Source organism: Mastacembelus armatus, chromosome 10 (genome assembly GCF_900324485.2).
Source record: "Mastacembelus armatus chromosome 10, fMasArm1.2, whole genome shotgun sequence".
In the NCBI taxonomy this organism is placed as follows: domain Eukaryota; kingdom Metazoa; phylum Chordata; class Actinopteri; order Synbranchiformes; family Mastacembelidae; genus Mastacembelus; species Mastacembelus armatus.
In genome coordinates this window covers 3,594,122-3,617,060 of record NC_046642.1, presented here as the reverse complement: position 1 = coordinate 3,617,060, position 22,939 = coordinate 3,594,122, and the positions used below count along the sequence as shown (strand labels likewise).

Below are 22,939 nucleotides of genomic sequence, written 5' to 3'. Positions count from 1 at the left end.
AGATAACTGTTCCGAGAGAAAATAATTTCAGATTAGCGACTGCATTTTATCTGCACTGTATATTTACTGCCACACTAAAGAAGCACCAGGTGAGACACTGAAATTATTACACTTTAACAATTAATTTATGCAATGCTTAAAGGCAAAGCACATGAAAACACTCCTGCCCAAACATGCCTCTTGCTGAATTTCAAACTGGATGAGAAAGGGTTCCAGTCAAACCTGTTGTGGTGCAACCGAACAGGGCTGATGAGGTGGGGGGTGGGGCAAACAGGAACACATTTAAAATACAGCAAGGCACAGTTTTAACACAGGTGCATGCTGATGAAAGCTATCAAACCACTTTCACAAATACAAATGACCAAATATGTGATCGACTATACAGAGCAGAGTCAAAATTAAAACTTTTAACAACCACAGGAAAATTTGACTGTAATATGTCTTTGAATGACAGAAGCTCATTAAAGTGATGGCAAGAGTTACAGGGCTGTGCACCTGGTCACATGTGTATGTCCTCACTCACTGTATCTCATAATGGATATCTGCTATTAATGACTTGTCACTATATATCACACAACATCTTGCAGCTGCACAGACAACTGGGGATCTCATCCAAGTGAAAACATTCCAATAGAGAACCGAAAACAAAGCCAGGAATACACAGGACCAACAGCGCATAAATGTATGAGCTTCAATTTCTGTAATAAAGGGAAAAATATGGCTTATACAGCCAATGATCCCACTCTTCATGCTATATAAACCTTTTTGTTTTTGGTACATCTAGCTCAAACCTTTACAGTTTATGTTGTGTCAGGGGGGTGTTGAGTCACTAGTCATTTTTCAGGCTGTAGTGGTTTTGTTTAGTCCAGCTTCACTGACACCAATGAAGTGATGATTGGGTAGACAAAATAAAATGAAAAAACAAAACTGAAAATGATCACCGTAATGAAGGAGGATTTATTGCCAGACACTTGTATTAGACTGCATCTACTTGAAGTTTCTCTTATCCCGTCATCATCTTCTCATTGTTTTAGCTAAGTGTACCAACTGAACTGAAACTGACTTTATAGATTTTCTGTGCTGAAGAGCATATCATAAATCGATTCCAAACCAACTGCGTCATTTAAAAAAAAAAAAAAATCCCTGCTTGATCATCCTAAAATAACTCATTTCTTTCTTACAAAGCATATTTTAGTAGTGCTGGTGTTTCCTCGTCCTACATGGGATAGAATTTCCTCAATTTCTGTCCATGTTTTTGCTCACCATTGCACTGACTGACCTCTGGGTGACCTAATTTAACCCTACTGCCACATGTTTCCATTCACCTGCTTCAAAAAAAAAAAAAAGCTGTACGTCAAGCTAGCATGTCATTCATGTCTTTATTAGCCATCAATTCAACCGAGCCATTATATGCTATGGTGCAGTGTTAGCAAGGTCTGGAACCATTTTGGAAGGATATCTCAGGGAAACATCCAGACAACAGTTGAAGCACTAAGAAAGCTGTGGCAGCTTGCTGTGGAATCAGGTACTTGCAAAGTCATCCTTGGCATGCAGGTCAAGAGGCAGCGTGGTATGAAACCCCCACCATCTTTACCTAAGAGGCCTTTTCCCCCTGCAGCAAAATCAGCCAGCAACATTCCAGGAATTTCACAGCATTTATTTAATCTGAAGTTATATTAGGTTTTAATCAAACACCCTTCAATTAGAGAAACATTTAAATGCAGTGCTCTGCACTAGAGCCTTGGAAAAAAAAAAAAATCAGCTCTGTAAAAAATTTGGCAGGGGCATGCCACATACCAGAGGGCATCACCCTCGGGAGGAAAGAGGCCAGATGGTTCATCCACCATCTTCAAAATCATGTTACTGCAGTGCAGCACCCAAGGTGTTGTAGATACAGACATGGCAGACCTGTAATTTGCCTGGCTGTCAGACTGCATGGTGGTAAATTACAGTATTCAGCAAGGATTATGGTCTTCAACTCATCCAAAGTGACGCTCAACATGCAGCCCCACAGACGACAACCCATACATGAATATGGACATAAATCAGCTTGTCTGTGTAAGCCAATTTCAAGAAAGGGGAGGCAGGGTAATTAAATATGTCACCCTTGCTCTCGTTACCCAGGCATCGAGGCACAGAGATAATCAATAGTGAAAACTCTTAAGAAGCGAGGACAGACAGGGTTTTTATTATGTTTTGGTTTTAGGAAACATTTACCGAATGTGCTCTTTGGTTTTTGTGCTGCACAGTTTGGGCTCTTTGGTGACGGACACAGCATTGCCAAAATGGGGTGAATGGTTTTAAACTATTAAATAGAGGCTTTCTAATTTCCTGCCTTGGAGATCCTCCCTCTTTAAATACTTATCTAATCTCTCCTAAAATGTAGAGTTTTATATTTAAGTTCCAGATTCACTTGCTACATGTATGATTCTGCATCAAACAGTCGATAATGATGCTGCAAAGTGTCATTTACTGGGGCGTCATCAGGCAGAGCCATCTTTGTCTGTCTTCAGGGAGAGTTCCACAGCCCAGAAGAAATAAACCGTCCTAGCTGCTTTACGACTGTGTTTGTATTGTCAGTCGGCCAGAAGATCTCGCAGTCCCTCCACTGAGGTCTGGTGTTTGACCAGAAAGCATACACATAAAACACACATCCAGGGAGACGTTAAGAGTTTTGTTGACCATTTTCCAGGGGCATAGCCTTGCCCTGTGTCAGTTTCAACTGTGGGCCTCAGGACAAAGGGCTGCTCAGAAAGGTGGAGGACACACACTTTAAACTGCTCTTTTCATTTGTGGTAAATCATTGGTGGTAAATCAGCTCTCTCTCGGTGGGTTGGGTATAGAAAGCAGCATTCATGGGCAGAGCAGAGGTGGAAGGTGTGGTTTAGATCCCTTGCTAGGGTGGGCTACCTTCCCTCCAAAGAGACGAAAATATAGGAAAGAGAAACCCAGACCCAGACCAGAGTCGCAGAATTTCCTGAAGGTGTAGCTTTTGCTATACAATAGCAGTGGAATTTTTACTGACTTTATTTATCTACTGTGGAGTGTGCAAGCAGACCTGTAGATTACTTTAGGGTAAAGAACCCATGAGCAAATGTGTCACTTAAGGAAGGAAATGAGTAAACCCCCCATCAAAATGCCTCACAGGATGAGTGTGTTCATAAAGTGGCCACACGCTCCTGTAACATTCCTCAGACTGAGCTAGAAATCTAACCATCTTAATTACAGCCGTGATTCATAACTAAGAGGGGCTTTGATGTGTGGTTTGTGTGGCTATCTTCCACGTTTTTGGTTGGTAGACCTCCTGAACTCCTGCCAAGTGTCCCTTCTCACTAACTAGAACTGAAGAATTGGAAAAAGAATGAAAGAATAATGTATTGTATGATAGTGGAAATCAATCTAATTGAAGTTGCTGTAACACTGTAGAGCAGGAATGTGGTTGTTTAAAGGGAGCTATTATCTTTCATGGCTCCAGTAGAACACTGATACTATATTATTATAAGTTCTGGCACTGTAGTTGACAAATCCATGCCTTCTCCATCCTTCCTCATCCCTCGCTCATGTTGGCTTTTCTCTCAAAATCCTAAGTACAGTTTGCACAAGGTTTTGTGTTGTGTTTCCTTTAAACTGGCTGTGTCATTGTCGTTGAACTCCTCCTGTATTCACAGATTAGTCATGAGATGCTTCCACTTGGGAGGAGAGATTTGAGTAGAAATCCTCTGCTCACTGATTATCTCAGATCTTAAAAATTGCGTTTTACCTCTTTATGGGGCTGCATTCTGATAGCTGGCTCTATTGGGATCCAACTAAAAGGATTTTTAAGTAGATAAATAATCTTGTCAAACCTTTTTTCATTTGACAGTTATTTAGCTAACTGCATGTGCTGTTTTTATGAACCTGTTCTGATCGGATGTTTTAAGGCATTTTAAGACATAAGATAAACCGATGAAATGCTACTCGTGAATTATGATTAGAAAAAGACTTATGCTAATGAGACCATAAGCAAAGTCATTTTTTAAGACAAAAAACTAAGGAGAAGTCTTTAAAATCTACCAGAATTTAATGTCAGTGTTATAATATATTACATGGGTCTAATTTGTACGGTACAGGAGGCCCTCCTTAGTCAGCACACTGCAATTTATGTCTGATGTTAAGAAATCATCACCTGTATCAGCCTTGTATAAGTAGGAAAATGATGAGAGACTAAGGTATAAGCTGAGAGTTTTAAATATCCAACCGCCCTGTCTCCCACCTCCACTCCGCCGTCTCTTTCCCCCTTCCCTTGTGCTCCCTTCTGCTGGAGGCCGTGTTAAATTGGCACAGATTCTGCCCAGCTCCCTACCAAAATTGCTGCCTAAGTGTTTCCACTCCAATACCGAAATCAAGGCATTACAGTAACGCAACACAGAGGAGATAAGCACAGGGAAAAGCAAGCTTCTCTCCATAGATCTGCTGTCACTAGAAAGATTAATAATAATAATGATAGAAATAATACACAATTATTAAGCTAAACTGAATTAGTGTGTTGCAGATAAGAAAGTATTTTTAACACCAGGCTATAAAGTATTCTTGTTCGTAGCGCCGCAGCAATATAGCTCAGAGCCAAGCCATGAAGGGTTTTTGGCGTTAGTCGTAAAATTTTAAGCTACAGGTAACCAGTAATTAGCTGTGGACTGTACAAACTGCAGTTGTGTGATTGTTTTTGGTCTAAATGTGTTAGCATGTAGGACCTTCTTAAGGTCAGTGCAAAAGAGGAAGAATAGGATTAACACTTGTGACTTGTTAGTCAAATGACTGCTCATTGTCCAAAAATATGCCATGTTTCTGCTTGCTGGCTGTGACTTATAGCCAAGCCAAGTTCTGTGGAGAGAATATGGACTTTGATTGGCCAAACAAAAATGATTTCAAATTTATCTTTATTTAGCTACACAAAGTTCTGGGACATCCACCACTTGACTGCTGACACACAAGACATTAGCTGATGTAGGTGGTCTACAAATTTTGGTAAATTATCGACCTCCGATCTAAAATGTGCTAATTCTTACATATTTCGATTCGATGAAGTAGAAAATGGGTAACAAAGGTGGTGACTGGGTGAAGTTTTCAAGATATTTCACGATACAGATTTATAATTATCTATACACAGGTGAGTATATTACAAGGGAGAGGGATGTCTGATGATCATGACGCCTCGTAACTTCTGGACAAATTATGGTAGAACAATGAATGTATGGATGCAAAATCACACACCCCCCTATTCATTTTGAATTATTTTGATGCACTTTTGACCTGAAGCTGTATCTTGAAAACTGGAGCCAATTAATTTAATTTTCATTTCCAAGGTTTTCTCGTCGTAGACCAGCTCTGCATAACAATGATCATAAATATGGTGTCTGTGGAAAAATAATGAATAACGAGGTGCCAAAAAGGGAGACTTGGGGAACGCCGCAAGGCAGAGAGCAGTTTCACCAATGATTACTGAAGAAATTGTTTACAACTATTTGCAATGGTTTATACAGCGCTCTAGTCTTTAAGCAGCCACCTGCCTGTCAAGGAAGCAGCTGGCTCGCAAACACCTCCTTACGGACAGCAGGGGCACAGGAAATTTCTTTCCTCTGTGGATAAGTCAGCAGAGATGAAGCCATACAAACAGAATGAGAATTATGGCCTATGAGACTAATGTCCACACAAAGAACTTTCAATAAATCTTGGCTAAAACAATAACCGAAGACTGAACTCTGCTTGATCTCATAAAGCTTGTTAATTTATAAAAAATAAAAACTAATAAAAATAAGTAAATAGCAGCACCAGGCTCAGGGAAATAAAATCAAGCCACAGATGTTTTGGGTACAATCTTGAATTTATCTCCATCTCAAAACTAGATTTTAAACCATTTCCAAGATGATGCATGATGACAGAGGCTTAACCAAACTGAGTATAATGTGTGTCAGCCAGACGGATAATCATTGTACTCCTCCTCACAAACAGAACAGGCTTTGTTTGTGATGCATTAGCCAAGCGGATGTGAGCGAGGCATTCTGCTGCAGAAGTGAGAATGTTTCCTTCTTCCTGCTCAGTCTCAGAGGTGCTGAAAACTTCCCAAAGCACATTCCACTCTGAGACACACACAAGGAATAGCAGTTGAGCAAGGGAAGAGGAATTCAGACTTTTACTCCTGGGGCAAAAGTCATCTCTTAAAAAAAATAAAAAAATAACTCCAACTGATGCTTACAGTATGCATCAGACTCAAGAGAATTAAGCACAAATCAAAGACAACAGAAACTCAAGTTTCTCTCTTCAAACGATCTTGAGTTATTTCCTAAATCACAAAATAAAATAAAAAAAATTTGGCACAGACTTTTGGTCCACCAGTTATTCTGCAAAATGAACTTAAAGTTAAAGGTCATTCCTCAAACTTTATTGACACTATATTCACAGAACCACAAAATTCCCATCACTGCAGACCAGAGTATACAGGGAAACCCACATAAAACCCAGACAAAATACGCTGCTCAAATAAAATAGGACTTGGCTTTTCACAGAGCATGAAAGTGGAGTCATTTGGCAGGTCACTGACATTTTTCACTTGTAAACAATATGGAAGGTATTTTTAGGGGCCTCATTTTGATACACTCAAGGCCTTTGGTCTATTTTAGCTCTACTTATGCATGAATAAGGAGGATCCACAATACAGTCTAATGCAGTGTGCCTTTCTGCCTGTCTACATCCATCTGTGTGTGAGGGGAAAAAAGCCAGTCTTGTAGCAGGATTTCCAGTGTTGAACTACAAGCAGGAGACTGAATCTAGACAAAACAAAAACGCTGCTAAAAGCATCAGTAAAGAAAAAAGGCTCAGGCTACTGCAGGAGCATGTCAATGCACAAACTCAGCAGGATCCAACCGGTGCAAGGCAAAAACACAGAATTTTAAATCTAGGACTGCATGTGCCAGTTTAAAAAAAAGCAAAAAAAAAACAGCATCACATATGTCCTTCCCTTTTCTCAAATAGGGACATCATGTGTGAGTTTGGCCCTTTGTTCAAAAGGAGACTCAATTTTGAAAACCAATTGCTGGGCTACTGGAATAAGGGCTTCACAAAAAACTGGCCTTCATCAAAGAGGCAGTAAAAAGGAAAAGAGATGAGAATAGTCCAAAAGAAAAAGACTGAAAGGCTGCTGTTTATCTGATTGCTCCCAGATAAAATTCTCTTCAAACCATATCAAAAGCAAAAAGGACATAGATCATCAGTTATAAACATGAGAGGAGAATGGACAAACAGTCTGTCTCATAATGCCATGAGATTCTGCCACAGATAGAATTTTCCCATCAGCATTTACATCTGTGGCAGAGATAAAACCATAAAATCTGATGATTTAAATCTATAGTTTTGGCCAGGCAGTTGACCCCCCCCCCCCCCCCCCCCCCCACACACACACACACACACACACGCAAACACACACAAATAAACCAGAAAATCAGATTTGATGCTAATTGCTGCTGAAAGGAAATCAAATAGAAAACTTCTCCATCTGTGCTGTCTGTGGGCTCAAAATGTTTGGAAGTTGCTGTGAGGATGCTGCACTCTCATACCCATCCAGAATCTACCTTGGACACCTACATAGAACCTTTTGATGTTTGAGGAAAGTGTGGGTGGGCAAGTCTCTGTGATGACAGAGTGGGCAGCTTGCATCACAGTTGTTGAATTAGACACAGAATGCCCACAAAGGACTGTGTTAGTTCTGGTGTCCTAAAGCTCCACTATCTTGCCAACGCTGTCAAAACTGATCAGATCTGCACTCATCTACACTGCACTTAAACCAGTCTGACACCTACACTTAAAGTTACACATAATCGCAAACTCTGAAGCCATTTACAACCTAAACCTAAACTCTGAGGTATAAACACATTACAATGTGAGCCACGCAACTAACAGTTATCGAATAAAACGCCAAGTTTCTCTTGTTTTGTCAATAAAATGTCTCAAAATAGTGAAAATATGTTAAAACGTTATTTTCAGTGTCCAAGTTTTTTAATCCCTCGTTCAGTCCAGCTGACACAGATATTTAGCTCTTCTATTCGTGCAGAATGACACATTGCAGTCCATAGTTAATATCAAGCGCAATTATTTTGGCACATTATCCTTCACTAATATCACGCTCCATGTTCTTAGCACATTTATGCAGTGAATAATCTTTGAAAAAAACACTGCTCATTAAGTCTTAAACCTCACTTCATACATCTTGTAAGTGGGGAGTAGCACAGAAACGACTGCAGAGTCAACTGGGATGTTACATAATGTGTAAGAGGCAAGCCGAAAGCACGAGTAGCTCCCACATTCAGCGCTTTTAGAAAGGTAGAGGGGGTACACAGAGCAGATAGAGCCTGTGGAGGAAACTTCCTCCTACACACTCAGGTTCTTGGTTAATGCTATGCCAGCTCATCACCACAGAGTGGGCTGCCGGCCAGACGAGGAGATAATGTCAGCTGGTATAGTTCAGTGTCACAGGACATCAGGGAAGAGCTGCACCTCTTACAGGGGCCTGCAGCAGTGACAAAAATCTCTTTGGGCATGTCGTGATGTTAGAAAGCATCTGTGCTATTTGAGCAGCTATGACAGGAAAGCTGCAAGCTTTGTTTATAACCACATTTTCAGCTGAAATATATGACACTCAGAATGAAAAAGAACAGAGACGAGCATGGAGCAGTGATGACAAGTGCAAGTATTATCTCATATATCAAACCGTCTCCTTATATCAGCTCAGCTGTGGTTAAGGCATCACAATTATTTGACACTGATGTAGTGAACAGTAGATAGCTCTGTAAACTATATTAGGAAACTCCTGTTGACTTATACGACCTTAACTGACCAGCAGTGTAAGGATTAAGGAAAAAGCCATGACGTTTACCTGTGAAGAGTTTGGTGATGGCCTTATTCTGCCGCCGGGCTGAGCAGATGAGCAGCAGCCATGGAGGCAGAAACTCGTGGTGGCTGGCCAGGAGCTCAGCGATGGTCCTGGGGGAGCCAGAGGACGACCTCTGCTCCCCTTCGCCCAGCTGGCAGCCTTCATCAACTGAGTCCACTAGCAGGAAGAGAGACTGCTGAGGAGGCTTTACACTCAGGAGGGGCAGGAGGACGCACCTGAGGAAAGAAAGATTAGAAATGGGGGGAAAAGGGAGAAATGTTATGTTTTTATCTCGCTGACAGGACAGATTTGAGCTTAGAAACATTTTTCAGAGGCAAATCTTGTTCAAAGACAGAGTATAGTGTTGTCAGGTGAAACATTTTAAATATAATGGTGAGTGAGTCTTTTCTTCCATGTGGGGCTGTAAAAGGCAACTGTTTTTTTTTGTGTGTCAACCAACCTTTCCAATATGTTTTACAATAAACCAGCTAGTCTCCATTAACCAAACAGCAGTCCAGCCTTCAGACTGCTAGTTAGCCTGTACAGCTAACTATCCTAACACTTAGTCAATTGACTATACAATTGACAATAGGCTAATGTGGCTAATTTAAGTTTAGCCCACCACTTAGTTTTATCATTTTGGCACTTTGAGATTAGTGGACCTGATGAACTTTTACTAAAATCAACCAAGAAATTCCATTCTCCTTAATATCTGACAGGCTAACAATAACAGAGGCTCCGTCAGTCAGGACCGTATCCTGACTCCTGTGATTGACACAGGGTTTACTCCAGGACACATCCGTTGATGTGGTGTGATGCAGCACTGCCACCACGGCGACACACAGTCACCGTGAACAAGAGAGTGATTTTCTTGAGGCATACCAATCTCAGTTAATCAGGCTCAATTGGAAGAGAGTGTAGGCGTTCAACTACGTCTCCATCTAATTGAAACTGCAACCATTAACAGGCGCAGTGCAGATAATTTGAGCTCACAGAAACATCCGGAGCAGACAGTCATTTATTTATAATCCAGTCAGATTTTTTTTTTTTTTTTTTCAGCAAAACATTGCCTCAGAGCAAAATGTTCAACCCTGAGATAATATCAAAGATGTGGAGAAAATGTGTTCTGCAGCTATCATGATAACTAACCATGCATGATTCTAAGAAAAGTCAAACCCCAACAGAACTCTTGATGTCTAAATATCCGTCAGCCCTGTGTCATCCAGTTTAAATGCTACGTTAATCTTTTAGCAACTCCAAAACTTTAAGCCAAACATGACTCCACTTTGCCTGGTGCTAATACCGAACAGAACACATAAACATAAAATGTTTCTGCTGTTCCACTGTAACTGCCACCGATAGTGTGGGGCCAGCTATAAGACAACTGTTTAGGACGTTATCATTCCCCAAGACTCATAAACTTACTTTCAGCTCAAATGGCTGTGATAAAGAAACTGAGGATTCATGTAAGTGACATTTTAATCTTGGTCTAGGTTAATTAAATATTTAAAAGGTGTTGGACAAATCAATTAATTGACATAAAAAGTTGATGCAAGAGTAGAGACAGCTTCAAGGCGTCTGACGCTTTACATGGGTGGCTGTTGCACGGATAAAAGTCGGTCACCTTCCGGATGATGGAACAGTCTTTTTAACGACCACTCTGCCTTAATGGAACTGACATTACTTGTAAGCGTTGTCATAAAACACTAAAATACTGTTTTAATGAGACTTCCTCTGGACGCTCAGCAGCCTGTCACTAACCCTGTGGCACCAAAGCCCCTATTCCTTCTTCAAGCATCTACCACTTAAATTACACCCCAGGTTCATTATCTCTAAGCAGATGAAAGTAGAAGGTCTGTGTGTTTGCTGGAACACAGAGGAGGTCAGACCGAAGAGAAGTGCAACTGTTCGACTAAATTAAATACACTTGACCTCAGTGCAGCGATGAGTGATACTCATAGGAAAGAAAAAAAGTTTGTGCTGATGATTTAAACTTTATAATTACATGCATTTTGCAGGTCTAATTTGTAAGTGTCACACCATAGAATAGCATGACCATTACCTTTCATACTACACCAATAGGTATGCCATTTGGTATCATTCTAGGATATAATTAACTGAAACCGAAGATAAGTGTCAGTAATCAGCTGTCAGTTATATTCTTCTATTTACTTGATTGCAATATGAAAACTGAAATTATTCCAGCACAAGCTCCAATAGCCCAGGGCAACTTCCTCAAATTGATTATTTTGTCCAACTTTGTGATGAGAAATACGGCGAGAATTTTAGTAGCTCTATTAATCGACTGGTTGTTTCTGGACTATGTGGAATCCTTCAAAATGCAGTTACCCATCAAGTTGACCCTGGACAGTTTTTGCAAAGCTCTACAAACTCCAGCTTGTATACCAAACTTTTTTCCAGGCAGTCTCAAACTCTCAGGAGGAACAGGGAAAAACTAAATCAGTGTTAAGGTTCTTCGACCTTCCCACTCCGTCATGATGTTACTGAGCCTTTTAGAAACACAGTCAAACACTCCTTCTGAGGGCTGCAGTCCACAGAGAGCCTGCAGAGCCATCTGGGAGCTTTGCCAAAAGGAATGTCCATCCACAGGGGTGACTGTGTGTGACTGTGTGTGAATGGTTGTGTCTGAGGCCATGTTGCCTACTGAGACAATCAAATCCACAGTGACAGCAAGTAGGCAAAACAAAGAGCCATTCTTCTCTCACAATTCAGCTACTTTTGGGCTGTCAAAGAGTCAAAAGACAAGGACCGCAGACAAAGAAAAGTGCATGTGGATACGGGAGATGGAGAGAAACTAAGCTCAGGAAAAGCTGATTTTGTTTGCCAGAAAAACCTGCTACATACCTGAGCCAGAAAATTTAAAGTGCTTCAGCCACACACATGGTGGTCCTGGACTTTTGTACCAACTATTTTGGTTCTTGCTCAAGTTTGCAACATATGCCCAAGTTGATGCCAATTGCTATTTAAGACTGAGAAGGGAAAAAAACATGGGTGGGAATGCATCTAATGCACTCACCATCTGTCGTGTTGTGTTCGACAACAGCAGCACCCGCCCTTCCCACCAAAGTGAAGATTTCAGTGCAATGTTTAGTGAAGATGTCTGAGCTGACGGGGCAGCACTGGGCACCAAGCCAACGCCATACAAATTTACACAGCTCATTTTATAGAATGGGCACAGAGCCTGAAATCCATGCCCCATACTGAAACACCACCACACATCCACACACATAAACACTGGAAAGCAATGCTCAACATTCAGTGTGAGATATACAGTGCATGTGTGGCCTCGACACTGCTCGGTGAATGGAAGCAAACACCAACACTTGACTTCAGCTCTCAGACACAGCACAGAGCGACTCTGACATAGTTTTATAAGACCCGGCAAGAAGAACCCCCATCTCCTGGAGTCCATTTGGATGAGCCCTGCTCAGCATCTTTGCACAGTCAGGACAGCTTAATGCCACAGAGCTGAACAACAGTTGACTCGTGCTCCGGCTCGTCCAAAGTGAAAGAGACAACTATCTTGCAGATTCTCTCCTCTCACACTCTGTTATGCGATTCTTACATTATTCATAATGCGACTCCAATCATCTTGTTCAAAGTAATCACACTGATGAGGACAGTAAGAGTCACTGGTGCTGAGAGCAAATGTTCTCAACAGCCAGGCTCAGACAGCTTAACTGTATTCTTCCCGTTACATCGACCATATGCCTCCATATTTCCTCCTCAATCTGTTATCATCTCACTCCAATTTTATCTGAGTGGACATACAACCAAATCTAAGGCCTTGTTACATTTTGTGAAAAATGGCGAGGCCCTGAATGAAGCTTGTTTTTTTTCCAAATCAGTGGTTTGATGCAGAGAGGTTTCACGGGAACAGACTGCTGTTATGTAAGCTGCAGACAGACATGTTTACATTATTGTGCTGAGAGTCTTTCATTACACAGATAACCCTCTGAGGATGTCAACCTTGCAGCAGTCAATCGGTCGCTTAGAGAAATAAAATACATACTTTGTCATTATAATCGGTTGTTCAAAATGTAGAAATGAGTAGAGAACTAGCACTGTTTTAAAAAAAAAAACAAAACCTCACAACAACTGCATCTTGTCTTGATACACACGAGCTTAAAAGCCATGATGACATTTTGTTAAGTGCAGTTTATCAGTTTCTGAGGTGACATGAAGCTACTCTGCCCACACACCACTGAGTTATTTGCTTCACAGGTAATGGTGTTCAGAGATTTGAAAAATGCCATCAAAGCTAATATACATGGGGGCGGGCGGGGGGGCTGCTCTCTCTATGCAATTCTGTTGTTAAAGTAGCAGGTACAAAAAGCTGATACAAATATTTAGAGCGCATGTATATTTTTTACATGATCAAATAACATTTAAAAGTAAGGAGTCAAACAAATCGTAGTTTTTGTGTGAGACGGTTTACTGGCCACCCCAGTTGGAGAGAGAGAGATGGGCCAGTCCCACCATCTAATGGCACCAGGTACTGTTTTTTACCTGAGGTAACCTGAGGTTCTGAGTGAGCCGAGGCGATACTAAAATGTGTAAATGTATAAAAGACGTCACGGCAGTTTCGCGCCACCGTGCTATGACGACCCTCCCCACGTTGAGGCGATGGTCAACTATAACAGAAAATGACCAGAACCGATTTGAGCCGAGTGGAGCCGAGTAGCGAGTAATGGGAAGTGGCGAATGACAACACATTACCCAAAAGCTCGAGTCATTTTCAAATGATCTTCTAGATATTTAAAAACTACTCAGTCCTTCGGATCTTTTATTGTGCTGGACCATGCAAGAATTTAATGTCAGCTTAATGGATGTGCACACAACCGCCTCCAGCTGTGGAGGCTGCTTGGCCTGGACGGAGCGTGTGTGAGGGGCCACATCTGGGTGACTTACACACACAACAAAGATTTCTTTTAAAAACGAGCCCAAAGCAGTTCGCCACAATCAACTAATACCCTTAAAATGGCAGACAACTGATGTTCTCTGGGACAAAGTCTTATGATGTTTTTGAGTCTCAACATGGTCATGGGACTGGTCACACACAGGGATCACACTGTTGTTGGTGGAGCAGGCGGCAGCATCTTGGGACTGCTGTTCATCTGAAATCGAACCCTTTCCCCACCCTTCAGCTATGTGCCACCAAACTGAACACACATTCTCTCCGAACGTACCTTTTTAAGTCGTGTCGTACTTGTTTACCAAAATAATTCTGCCTATTAATGAGTTACAGCAGTGTGAATGGAGAGTACACTTATTTTCTATCTAGCACAGAAGCCTCAGAGTCTCAAAAGCTCTTACAAACCCAGACAAGGTGTGCATTCCTGGCCAGCTATCCAATACTGTCAAAGGAATCTGAAATTTCATCTTTTTCAACCCCCTCCCTCCTCTTCCTGCCAACACTCCTGCCACAGTTTGCTTCCAAAACACACTCTGCTCTCCTCCGACTGTCTGTCCACGTGTGCATGAGCCTTGACACACAAATATACACATTTTCAGGATTTCAGCTCACACAGATAAACCTGCAAGGTGCCCAGTGCCAGCCAAGATGGGATTTGTATACTGTTCTACCACAATTCAACAAACTGCTGCTAACAAAGGGCCGCAGTGTGAGCTGTCTGGCACAGGTCGCATTAACATGCAGAACTGCAGAAACTGTTAGTCAGCCATCCAAAAATAATAAATTACTCTACATTTCCAAGTATTGTTTAGATTCATATTGTTGATATTTGAACACACGCACTGAAAACACATTATCTGAAGCAGCTACTTGTCATGACTGACACCTGCAAGAACACAGTAAAACAGTTTTGATCCTCAACATATTTACGTTCAGCAGCACTTGTACCAAAATGCCATGACAGGTGGAGGTTTGTCCATCAAACAGGAGTCCTGATGATGCAGATTAGATAAAAAATAAATAATTCATAAAGAATATGTCTTTTGTTTTCAGAATTGTAAATTAGGTAGTTGTTTAACTAGTAATTTAACCAGATTTTCTGGGGCCATTTAACCGTTATGGTAATTACAGATGGGAAATATTTGCTGCTTTTATCTTTCCATCAGCTTGGATTTGCTGCTTTGCTCTTTTTCCTTGCCCTGTGAATGTCTGGGGTCTTAGACTGTGGATCAGTCCATATAAACAATTTGATTTAACTTAAAGACATAACCCTGGAGTCTGTGAACATGTATGTATTTTTTAATATTTTACAGAGAAATTGTTGATGTTTAGAAGGTACCAAAAGCAGGTTAGTCCCCCCCCCCCCCTTCATGGTTAGGCCTGAACTTGTTTGTCTGAACTACTTTTCTACGAGCCATTGTATAAGCCTGAGTACTGCAGTATATGAGTTTATTTATTGAATGGGATAATAATAATATGAATGAATTATGAATGCCCACACAAGCACGTAGGCACATGCACACACCATGAGCCCGGCTGGTGTGGAGAGACAGGCTGGCCTCACATTGCTGAGTCATCATTGTAGCAGCACCAGCGCCGCTGTTTCTCCTCATCTGCTCAAACTGAAGCTGATGCGTCACACTGGGAGCCTTTTTTGTTTCTGAAACGTGGCCCTAATCTGCAGTGAGTTTTCCACAACCGTGCACCACATGAAAAGCAACGGGCTGCTTTCAGTTAGCGTCCCTTAACCCCAATAAGCAGAGCCACTCGGTGTGCAACAGTCAGAAAGTCAACACAAAAGGAAAAACCCACAGAACTTCGTTGCCAGCTCATAAAATAACGCCTTAGTTGGTTTTACTTGAGACCTCAATTTGAACTGTGTTTGATATCAGACAACATGTTGATGAAATTACTATTTTCCAGTAATGCCTAAATGTCTCTGATTTAGGTAAACAGTATGTCTCACAATGTCACGTCATCCTTATAAACACATCTATTTATATTCTCTGGCTCTGCACCTCAGAATTCCCTACAATTGCAAGTCACTTTTTAAGAAGTGCCTGACTGTAGCTGTAAGCCAGTGATGCCATGCTGGCTTGTAAAATGACAACTTGAAAAACATTCACATTCACTGGAGGCTACCAGACTATATATATATATAATATTAATGCTAAATATTAAAGCAAAGGTAAAACTTTTACAAAGAAATGGTTGATGTTACTGCCACAAAAAAAAAAAACTAACTACATTTTTGACTCTTACAAAAAAATATCAGCAGTGTCAGTTTCCACATACATGCTCAGGGAATAAAACACTGCCAAGAAACTTCAAGTCTTGATCACAGCTTTAAACCATGGTCATTCATCATTTCTGAAGTCTGTGCCCTTTAAAAAAAAGAGAGAGAGAGAGAGAGAGAGAGAGAGAGAAACGTGTCCAGATGCAATCCAGAGAGCAGCCCAGCAGCAGACCCATATAAAGTCACACCTAGACTAAAAGGCAGCTTTGTCCCATCAGCAGAAAAGCCTTTGTCCCACATGACTGGGTCAGTGCCATCTATTTGAAGTCAGGCCTTTTGCCCTGAAGAAAGTGCAGCATGACTCGTTTCAAACTCGCGTTCAAACTCCAGTCAAAACACGACCGTGGCCTTTGACTAAGCCAAGGCAGACACTAACACTGACGTGATAAAGACAAGGGAATGTGATTTGGCTTTGTCTACAAGTAAAATCCTTGATGATACAACCCAAGAAAAAAAGCCTTCAGATGGCAGTGATGACGGTGAGTCTGAGCCGTGCAAGTAGACCACGAACCACGAGTATCAAGTTTATTGTCTGAGCGAGACATCGGCTTGTACCGGTAGACGTGAAGCAGGAGAAAAACAAAGTGAAAGGTGAACCTCTTTTATCTGCAGCACTGTAGCTCACAACCGCTTTTGACAGGCCTCTTACCTACTAATGCATCACACTACTTTTTAGTAACACATGAAATAAGACTGTATTTCTAGTAAAGGCTGGCTGATGTCAATATCATGATGATGTTGATAACCAGATACGGTCATTTCGTAACATTCAGACCACTTTGTGCTGTAAAATGAATGGAGCTTCTTTGGCAGCACACACTGGTAAGAAGTGAAGGATCGATGCAGCCAAATACAGAGAGGTCCTTGAAGAAAAGAGCACTGGTGACCTTAAACTGGGTGATGGTTCAGTACACTGATAAGTAGAAATGGAAATATTATCCATTAAAATGCAAATCTACAACAGAAAGTGTGCAAAAAATGGAGGGGTTTGAATAATTTATAAAACAAACAGTCAAACCCAAACAAGCAAAAACTAAGATATTTATACATATAAAACATAAACTATTTCTTTTATTCAGACAACTTAATGTTTAACAATGACAAACACTAAATAAACGAATTGGCCCACACATTTTAACTCCTGGGCAGCACGGTGGATTAGTGGTTAGCACTGTTGCCTCACAGCTAAGAGGTTCCTGGTTTGAAACCCATCAGGGGCCTTTCTGTGTGGAGTCTGCATGTTCTCCCTGTCCTTGTGTGGGTTTTCTCCAGGTACTCTGGTTTCCTCCCACAGTCCAAAAACATGTATGTCAGGTTGATTGGTGACTCTAAATTGCCCATAGGAGTGAGTGTGAGTGTGTGAGGTTGTTTGTCTCTATGTGGCCCTGTGATGGACTGTGGACCTGTCCAGGGTGGACCCCTGCCTTTCACCCAGAGAGAGCTGGGATAGGGTCCAGCAGATCCCTGGGACCCTGGTTAGGAATAAGTGGGCTATAGATGATGGATGGAATTCAGATCCTTTTGCTAACAATATAAACAAAAAATCATATTTGATTATTTATTACATTAGGGTATTTCTGCTTTTATTCATTGATGAATCAAAATACTTCTTCCACTACAGCTATATTTTAAGTAGTCTGATTGTTTTTACTTTTTAGACAGTGATAAAACACAGAACTAAGGTAATAAAACTGCAACAAGAGACAGTTAAAAACTGTGAACAGCTTTTATAAATAGATGTATACACAATATAAACAGAAAATTAAAAAAAAACTAAATGTGCAGATGGGAAAACTATCTATCTACACAAACCAGACGTAAACCGATGTCTGAACCAGTCTCAGTGTAAAACACACGACTGGTGATTACTATCGGTAAACAGACTTGTTTGCCTTTGACTTGGCTAAAGAATTTGTCAGGGCCTCTTGTGTTCACTCACCAGCTAATGTTTAAAATCATAGCTGGAAGGGGGGAGGGGTCCAAATCTCTGTATAATTTCTGTTAAACAAAACCATAAATTATATAAAACTGAGCATTTCCTGAATCTGTACAGTTAAAACAGGACACACACAGCACACAGCTCCATCTCGTGCTCTGTTTGTGTTTTTTTTTTTTTTTTTTTTTAAATGTCACAGCCAACAACCTTGGCTTCCTGAAACCAGATACCATCTCTAACAGCAAGGGAGCAGTTGAGATTATTTGTGTACAACGGTGCCTGAGATGTTTTTACACCTGAGATAGTGATAAGACAAGTGCTTATTTAGCTGTTGGTGATAAGCATGTCGTCGTTATTGTCTGCAAATTTAGGACCTGAGGTCTGGTGTGTTGCAGAATATTTACTTCATGAGGCACGGCTGAGCGGCCTCACGACAGGCAGCATGACACAGAGCGGCGGTTAAGTGAGAAGGCTGTCCCAGCTGGGTTGTCTCTAGGCTTGTGCGGCTACCTGCCTTTTATCTGAGGTCAATCTGAAGTCGCGGTCGCCGCGAGAGGCCGCACGATTACGAGGAGATGACAATAGGGGAGCTCACTTCCTGGGGAATGGCTGGTACAAAAAAAGCTCGGGCTGAGCTGTTGACTCTGCTGAGCATTTAAAAGATGATTTACCTTGCTGAACATTTGACCTACTTTTCCCCCCATGTGTGATGTGGAGATGGTGCAATAAGCGTCACCAGATGGCCAGACAAGAAACGTGAGCACGTGTGTGTGTGTGTGTGTGTGTGTGTGTTCAGTGCTGCATTCCTGCCTGTTTTGCATAGACCGGCTGACCCACTCTGCGTAGACCAGTCGTGCAAGTAACCCACATACACTAATGCACGGCTCCTTTTAAAGCCTGTGCCTACAATAACAGTCCATCTTGACTGAGTTACATGCCCGGGCAAGGTGCTGGAAGTCCACCTCTACTGTACTTCAGTTTCACATGCGCACTTCACATTTCTGCAGAACATCCACTCAGATCAGCCGTTAAGTCAGCAAGCCAGTGAGTCACTGGCAGTTTAAAGAACTCCTTGTCTACTTAAGCTCGGCTGTAACGTAAAAATATCTGACCTTCTCGAATCAGAAGCCAAACAGGGACAATCCCACCCAGCATGCCACACCAGGAGGGAAAACCAACAACGCCACAACATCAAATAAGTGGAGAGGCTGCTGAGGCGGAGCTGTGCAACGAGTGTGAGCAGCAGTAAAATAAAAAAAAAGAGGGGGGTGCATCAGGGTCAGGAGGTGGAGAAGAAAGGGAGGGGGAAGGGTTTGGCTTTGTGTTGTACATTTCTAGGCAAAACAAAACCTTTGAATTCCAACATTACCTGAACACACCAGGGGCAATAAAATTAAATAAAACTAATTAATTTTTAAAAAAACTGTTTTTTTTTTCACAACCAAGTACAATAAAAAAGAGTTGTTTTTTTTTTTAATTCCAAACAAATAATACACCAGCCACTGTTTTCAATTAACTATTCAGCGAATAAAATGTTAGAAAATCTTCAGGTAGCCTAATCCTCACATTAACGTAGCTGGAACATACAAGTATTTGGCATTGTCTTTCTTGATAAATGGATTGCGAGCAGCACGGTGAGTTAGTGGTTAGTACTGTTGCCTCACAGCAAAGAGGTTCCTGGTTTGAAACCCATCAGGGGCCTTTCTGTGTGGAATCTTCATGTTCTCCCTGTGCTTGTGTGGGTTTTCTCCAGGTACTCTGGTTTCCTCCCACAGTCCAAAAACATGTATGTCAGGTTGATTGGTGACTCTAAATTGCCCATAGGAGTGAGCGTGAGTGTGTGTGTGTGTGTGTGTGTGTGTGTGTGTGTGTGTGGGTGTGTTTACCTCTTGAAAGCCTCTGTGGGGTTTCTCTCACACTCTCCAGGCTGCAACGTGCTCTGCACAGCTGGGTCACGCACCTTCTCCTCGTACCCCGGCACCAGCCCACTGCGACAGATCTGAGCCACCAGCCCTCGGATGAACCCGCCAACACACAGCGTGTCTGAGTCGTCCGCCCGGCAGAAGTGAAAAGCCAGGCTCTGCTGGTGTAAACCTCGGTGGGTTCCCTGTGCAGATGTGGGCCACAACAGTTCCGTGCACAGTGCAGTTTTCCCACTTCCTGGCCCTCCCACCAGCAACACCCCCCAGGAACTACCCGACTTAGTGGATCCTGCTGTCAAGTTGCCAGGGTTGGATGCCCCCCCACTGGGCGCCAGCATGGGCTGCTTACCTGGAGTGCTGGTCACTCCACTAATGTTGTTGGTTTTCTCCTGGAGGCAATGCTGGATCTTATGGAAGACCCATTCCCGGCAGTAAAAACGCTTCCCCTGCAGCAAACTGGTTTGGGCCATTTTGATATTGTTCCACTGTTCCACCTATCCCTCCTCTTCATAGGGGTCCCTTCATTCTGCCCCTTGCATTTTCAACTCCAACAAAGACTGGCTGTAAATTCGAACCTCCATTCTTTTGGCTGAAAATGGATCTCTTAGAAAGCAGGCTGCACTTTAGCTGTCCTCGGTTGTTGGTGTTAAGACGAAGCCGGTGTGAATGCAACTTGAGTGAAAGTAAAGAAAGAAACAGAGCTGCTGCATGTGGCAAGAAAAAGCAGCCAAGCTCTGGTTTGTTACAGAATATCTAGGTCAAAATAAAAAAAAAGGAAATCAAACCATAGGTTTTCCACCAGCTTTTTCCACAGCTTTCCCACTGGTTGAACTGAGTGCTCCTTGTTATTATGAGTGTGTTGCTTTAGCATGGAGCAGGGCATGGCAGGGCACACAACTCTTCAGTGCATCCACTGCTAAACTCAAGCCACCACCGCTTGATACAATTAGCCATGGGAGTTGCTGATACATTTCTGCTGATGCATTTCAGATACTAGCGGGGGTGACCAAAGCATGTTTCCATTACATTAGGATAGAAGAGACTGCCAGCGCAGAGTCAATCTCTCCAATAACATATTACGCCTGGATATTCCCCTGGAAAACAGAAATAAAGGCTAAATTAGGACAAAATTCAGAGACAAGTTTATGCCTTCTGCTAATGTGCAATTAAGCATCTTAATTAGTCAGGCAGATGTTTGCTAGGCCATAATTTACAGTCTTGGAAACAGGGATGAAGCAGAAACTACAAAAGTGGATGAACAACCACCATAAGGAATAAAAATCATTATATTTTGGATTCCCCTAGGCTTTAAAAACATATGCCCATATAAGCTCCGACAGCTTGGCACTACTTAATACACTGCTTATTATCATGCACATTACTGTTACACACATCTTATTACCTACAAAGACTCTATTCCTGCAGCTACCAAAGGTGGACAAGTTGGTGCTTTTATCCTCCGCAACCCACATCTCTGCCCGCCCGCCTGCCCTGCAACTAAATTCTTGGCAGGGGTTCGTCCAGTTTCTCTAGTCTATCCACTGATCTCCCCTTCCTTCCTATGTGGCTTTAAATCCCAAACAGTCCACATCCGTCCTGAACCGTGGGGGGGGGGGGCGTCCAAATGAGGACCCCTTTCCCTGCTGCACTTACAGTGGTCGTTTACATGGGAACTAGAAGGCAATATCACCTAAGAGCATATTGGGTGACTTACAGATAATATAAGCTTACAGCAAATGACAGTCAGTGATCAGCAAATGGAGCTAAGTGTCATGATGATGGATGTTCTAAAGAGGAAAGGCCAAATGTGATTTCTGTTATTTCTGACTAACTGTAGATTAACCGGCTTCTTATTTTCATCACTGCCTCCCGATGCTTCTCTCTACTGGAGCAAAATGCAAACACTCCCCAGCCTCTCCAGCCAAGAAAACACTCACACACAGTCTTGCTGGTTACTTTGTACCGCTGCCAAATAACAAGGGCTTACACGGGCTGCGATACATTTCTACCTCTGTGTTTTCCTAAGGCGCTCCCTGCCTCCAACACAAAGCTCTCCAAAGGTCTGACATGGATCAAGCCCAAAATAAAAAATTAAAAAATTAAAAAAATCAGAGCAAGCGACATGAATTCACTCCAGCTGAGTGAGAAAGCAGCTCAAGTCTTTTGTATGGCCAGACAAACCTCACCCATTTCATACAGGGGACACATTTTACACCTATGGGGGGCTTTTAAAACCCCCCGAGCAGACCAGCTCTCAGTGCGTGCTTTACGCAGAAACAGACAATAAATGCAGCCTGTCGTGTTGTTGCATTCTAGCAGAACTGCTCCTACAACTTCACACAAACCAATTGTGGAGCGTTTCACTATTTTCGCCTCAGTTTCTGATGCCTCTCGCAGCCCCGAACGGTTTTCCTCTCACCTCTTGCCGATTCCTCCGGCTGTTTTTTTTTTTTTTTTTATGTGGAGGGGGGTTGCAGGGTCCGTGTAGTCAACACCCTCTGTGTCCAAGCAAAAGCTCCAGATGAACCACACGACAGATTCAAAGCCCGGATTTGTGCATCTGTGCAGCGCTCACGTCTTTCTTTGAATCGGTCTCTTCTGTCGGCGGCGGCTCCTCCTGCTGCCCGACACACGGAGCCGACTGACGGACTCTCCGCCTCCAAATACTCCACTTCTCTCCCCCGCTGCATGCACGGCACACACGCCAATGAATGGCGCAAAGCCTCACGGGACTTGGAGTTCCACTACCTTTTCGCCATTAATAACAACACATTATAGCATTTTTTTCTTATTTAAAAAAAAGGTAATTTATAAGCTATTACTTCTTTATCACTAGGGCAAATGATGAGCTCTGTAAAATATATATTTAAATAAATATTTTTTCTATGAGAATAAGACCAGTAAAACCATCTGGGGGTCTGGTCAGACCCCAGAAGACACTACCAGT

The 22,939-nt window shown here is 42.2% G+C and overlaps 1 protein-coding gene across 2 annotated transcripts in view; it reads right to left on the bottom strand.

Annotated features, from left to right (window-relative positions):
- The window catches only part of ankrd50 (ankyrin repeat domain 50), a 32,012-nt gene extending 9,376 nt beyond the window's left edge, over nucleotides 1-22,636 (bottom strand). Inside the window, exons 1-3 of one of the 2 annotated variants that reach the window (XM_026330099.1) lie at nucleotides 22,412-22,636; nucleotides 19,957-21,086; nucleotides 8,906-9,138 (exon numbers count right to left, since the gene is read on the bottom strand). In XM_026330099.1, the coding sequence (XP_026185884.1) occupies nucleotides 8,906-9,138; nucleotides 19,957-20,462 (739 nt within the window). In that variant the 5' untranslated portion in view covers nucleotides 20,463-21,086; nucleotides 22,412-22,636. Of the gene's footprint in view, nucleotides 1-8,905; nucleotides 9,139-19,182; nucleotides 19,305-19,956; nucleotides 21,087-22,411 lie in introns of those variants that run through there. The other variant, XM_026330100.1, reaches the window with a different exon arrangement.
- Between the last annotated feature and the right edge of the window lie 303 nt (nucleotides 22,637-22,939).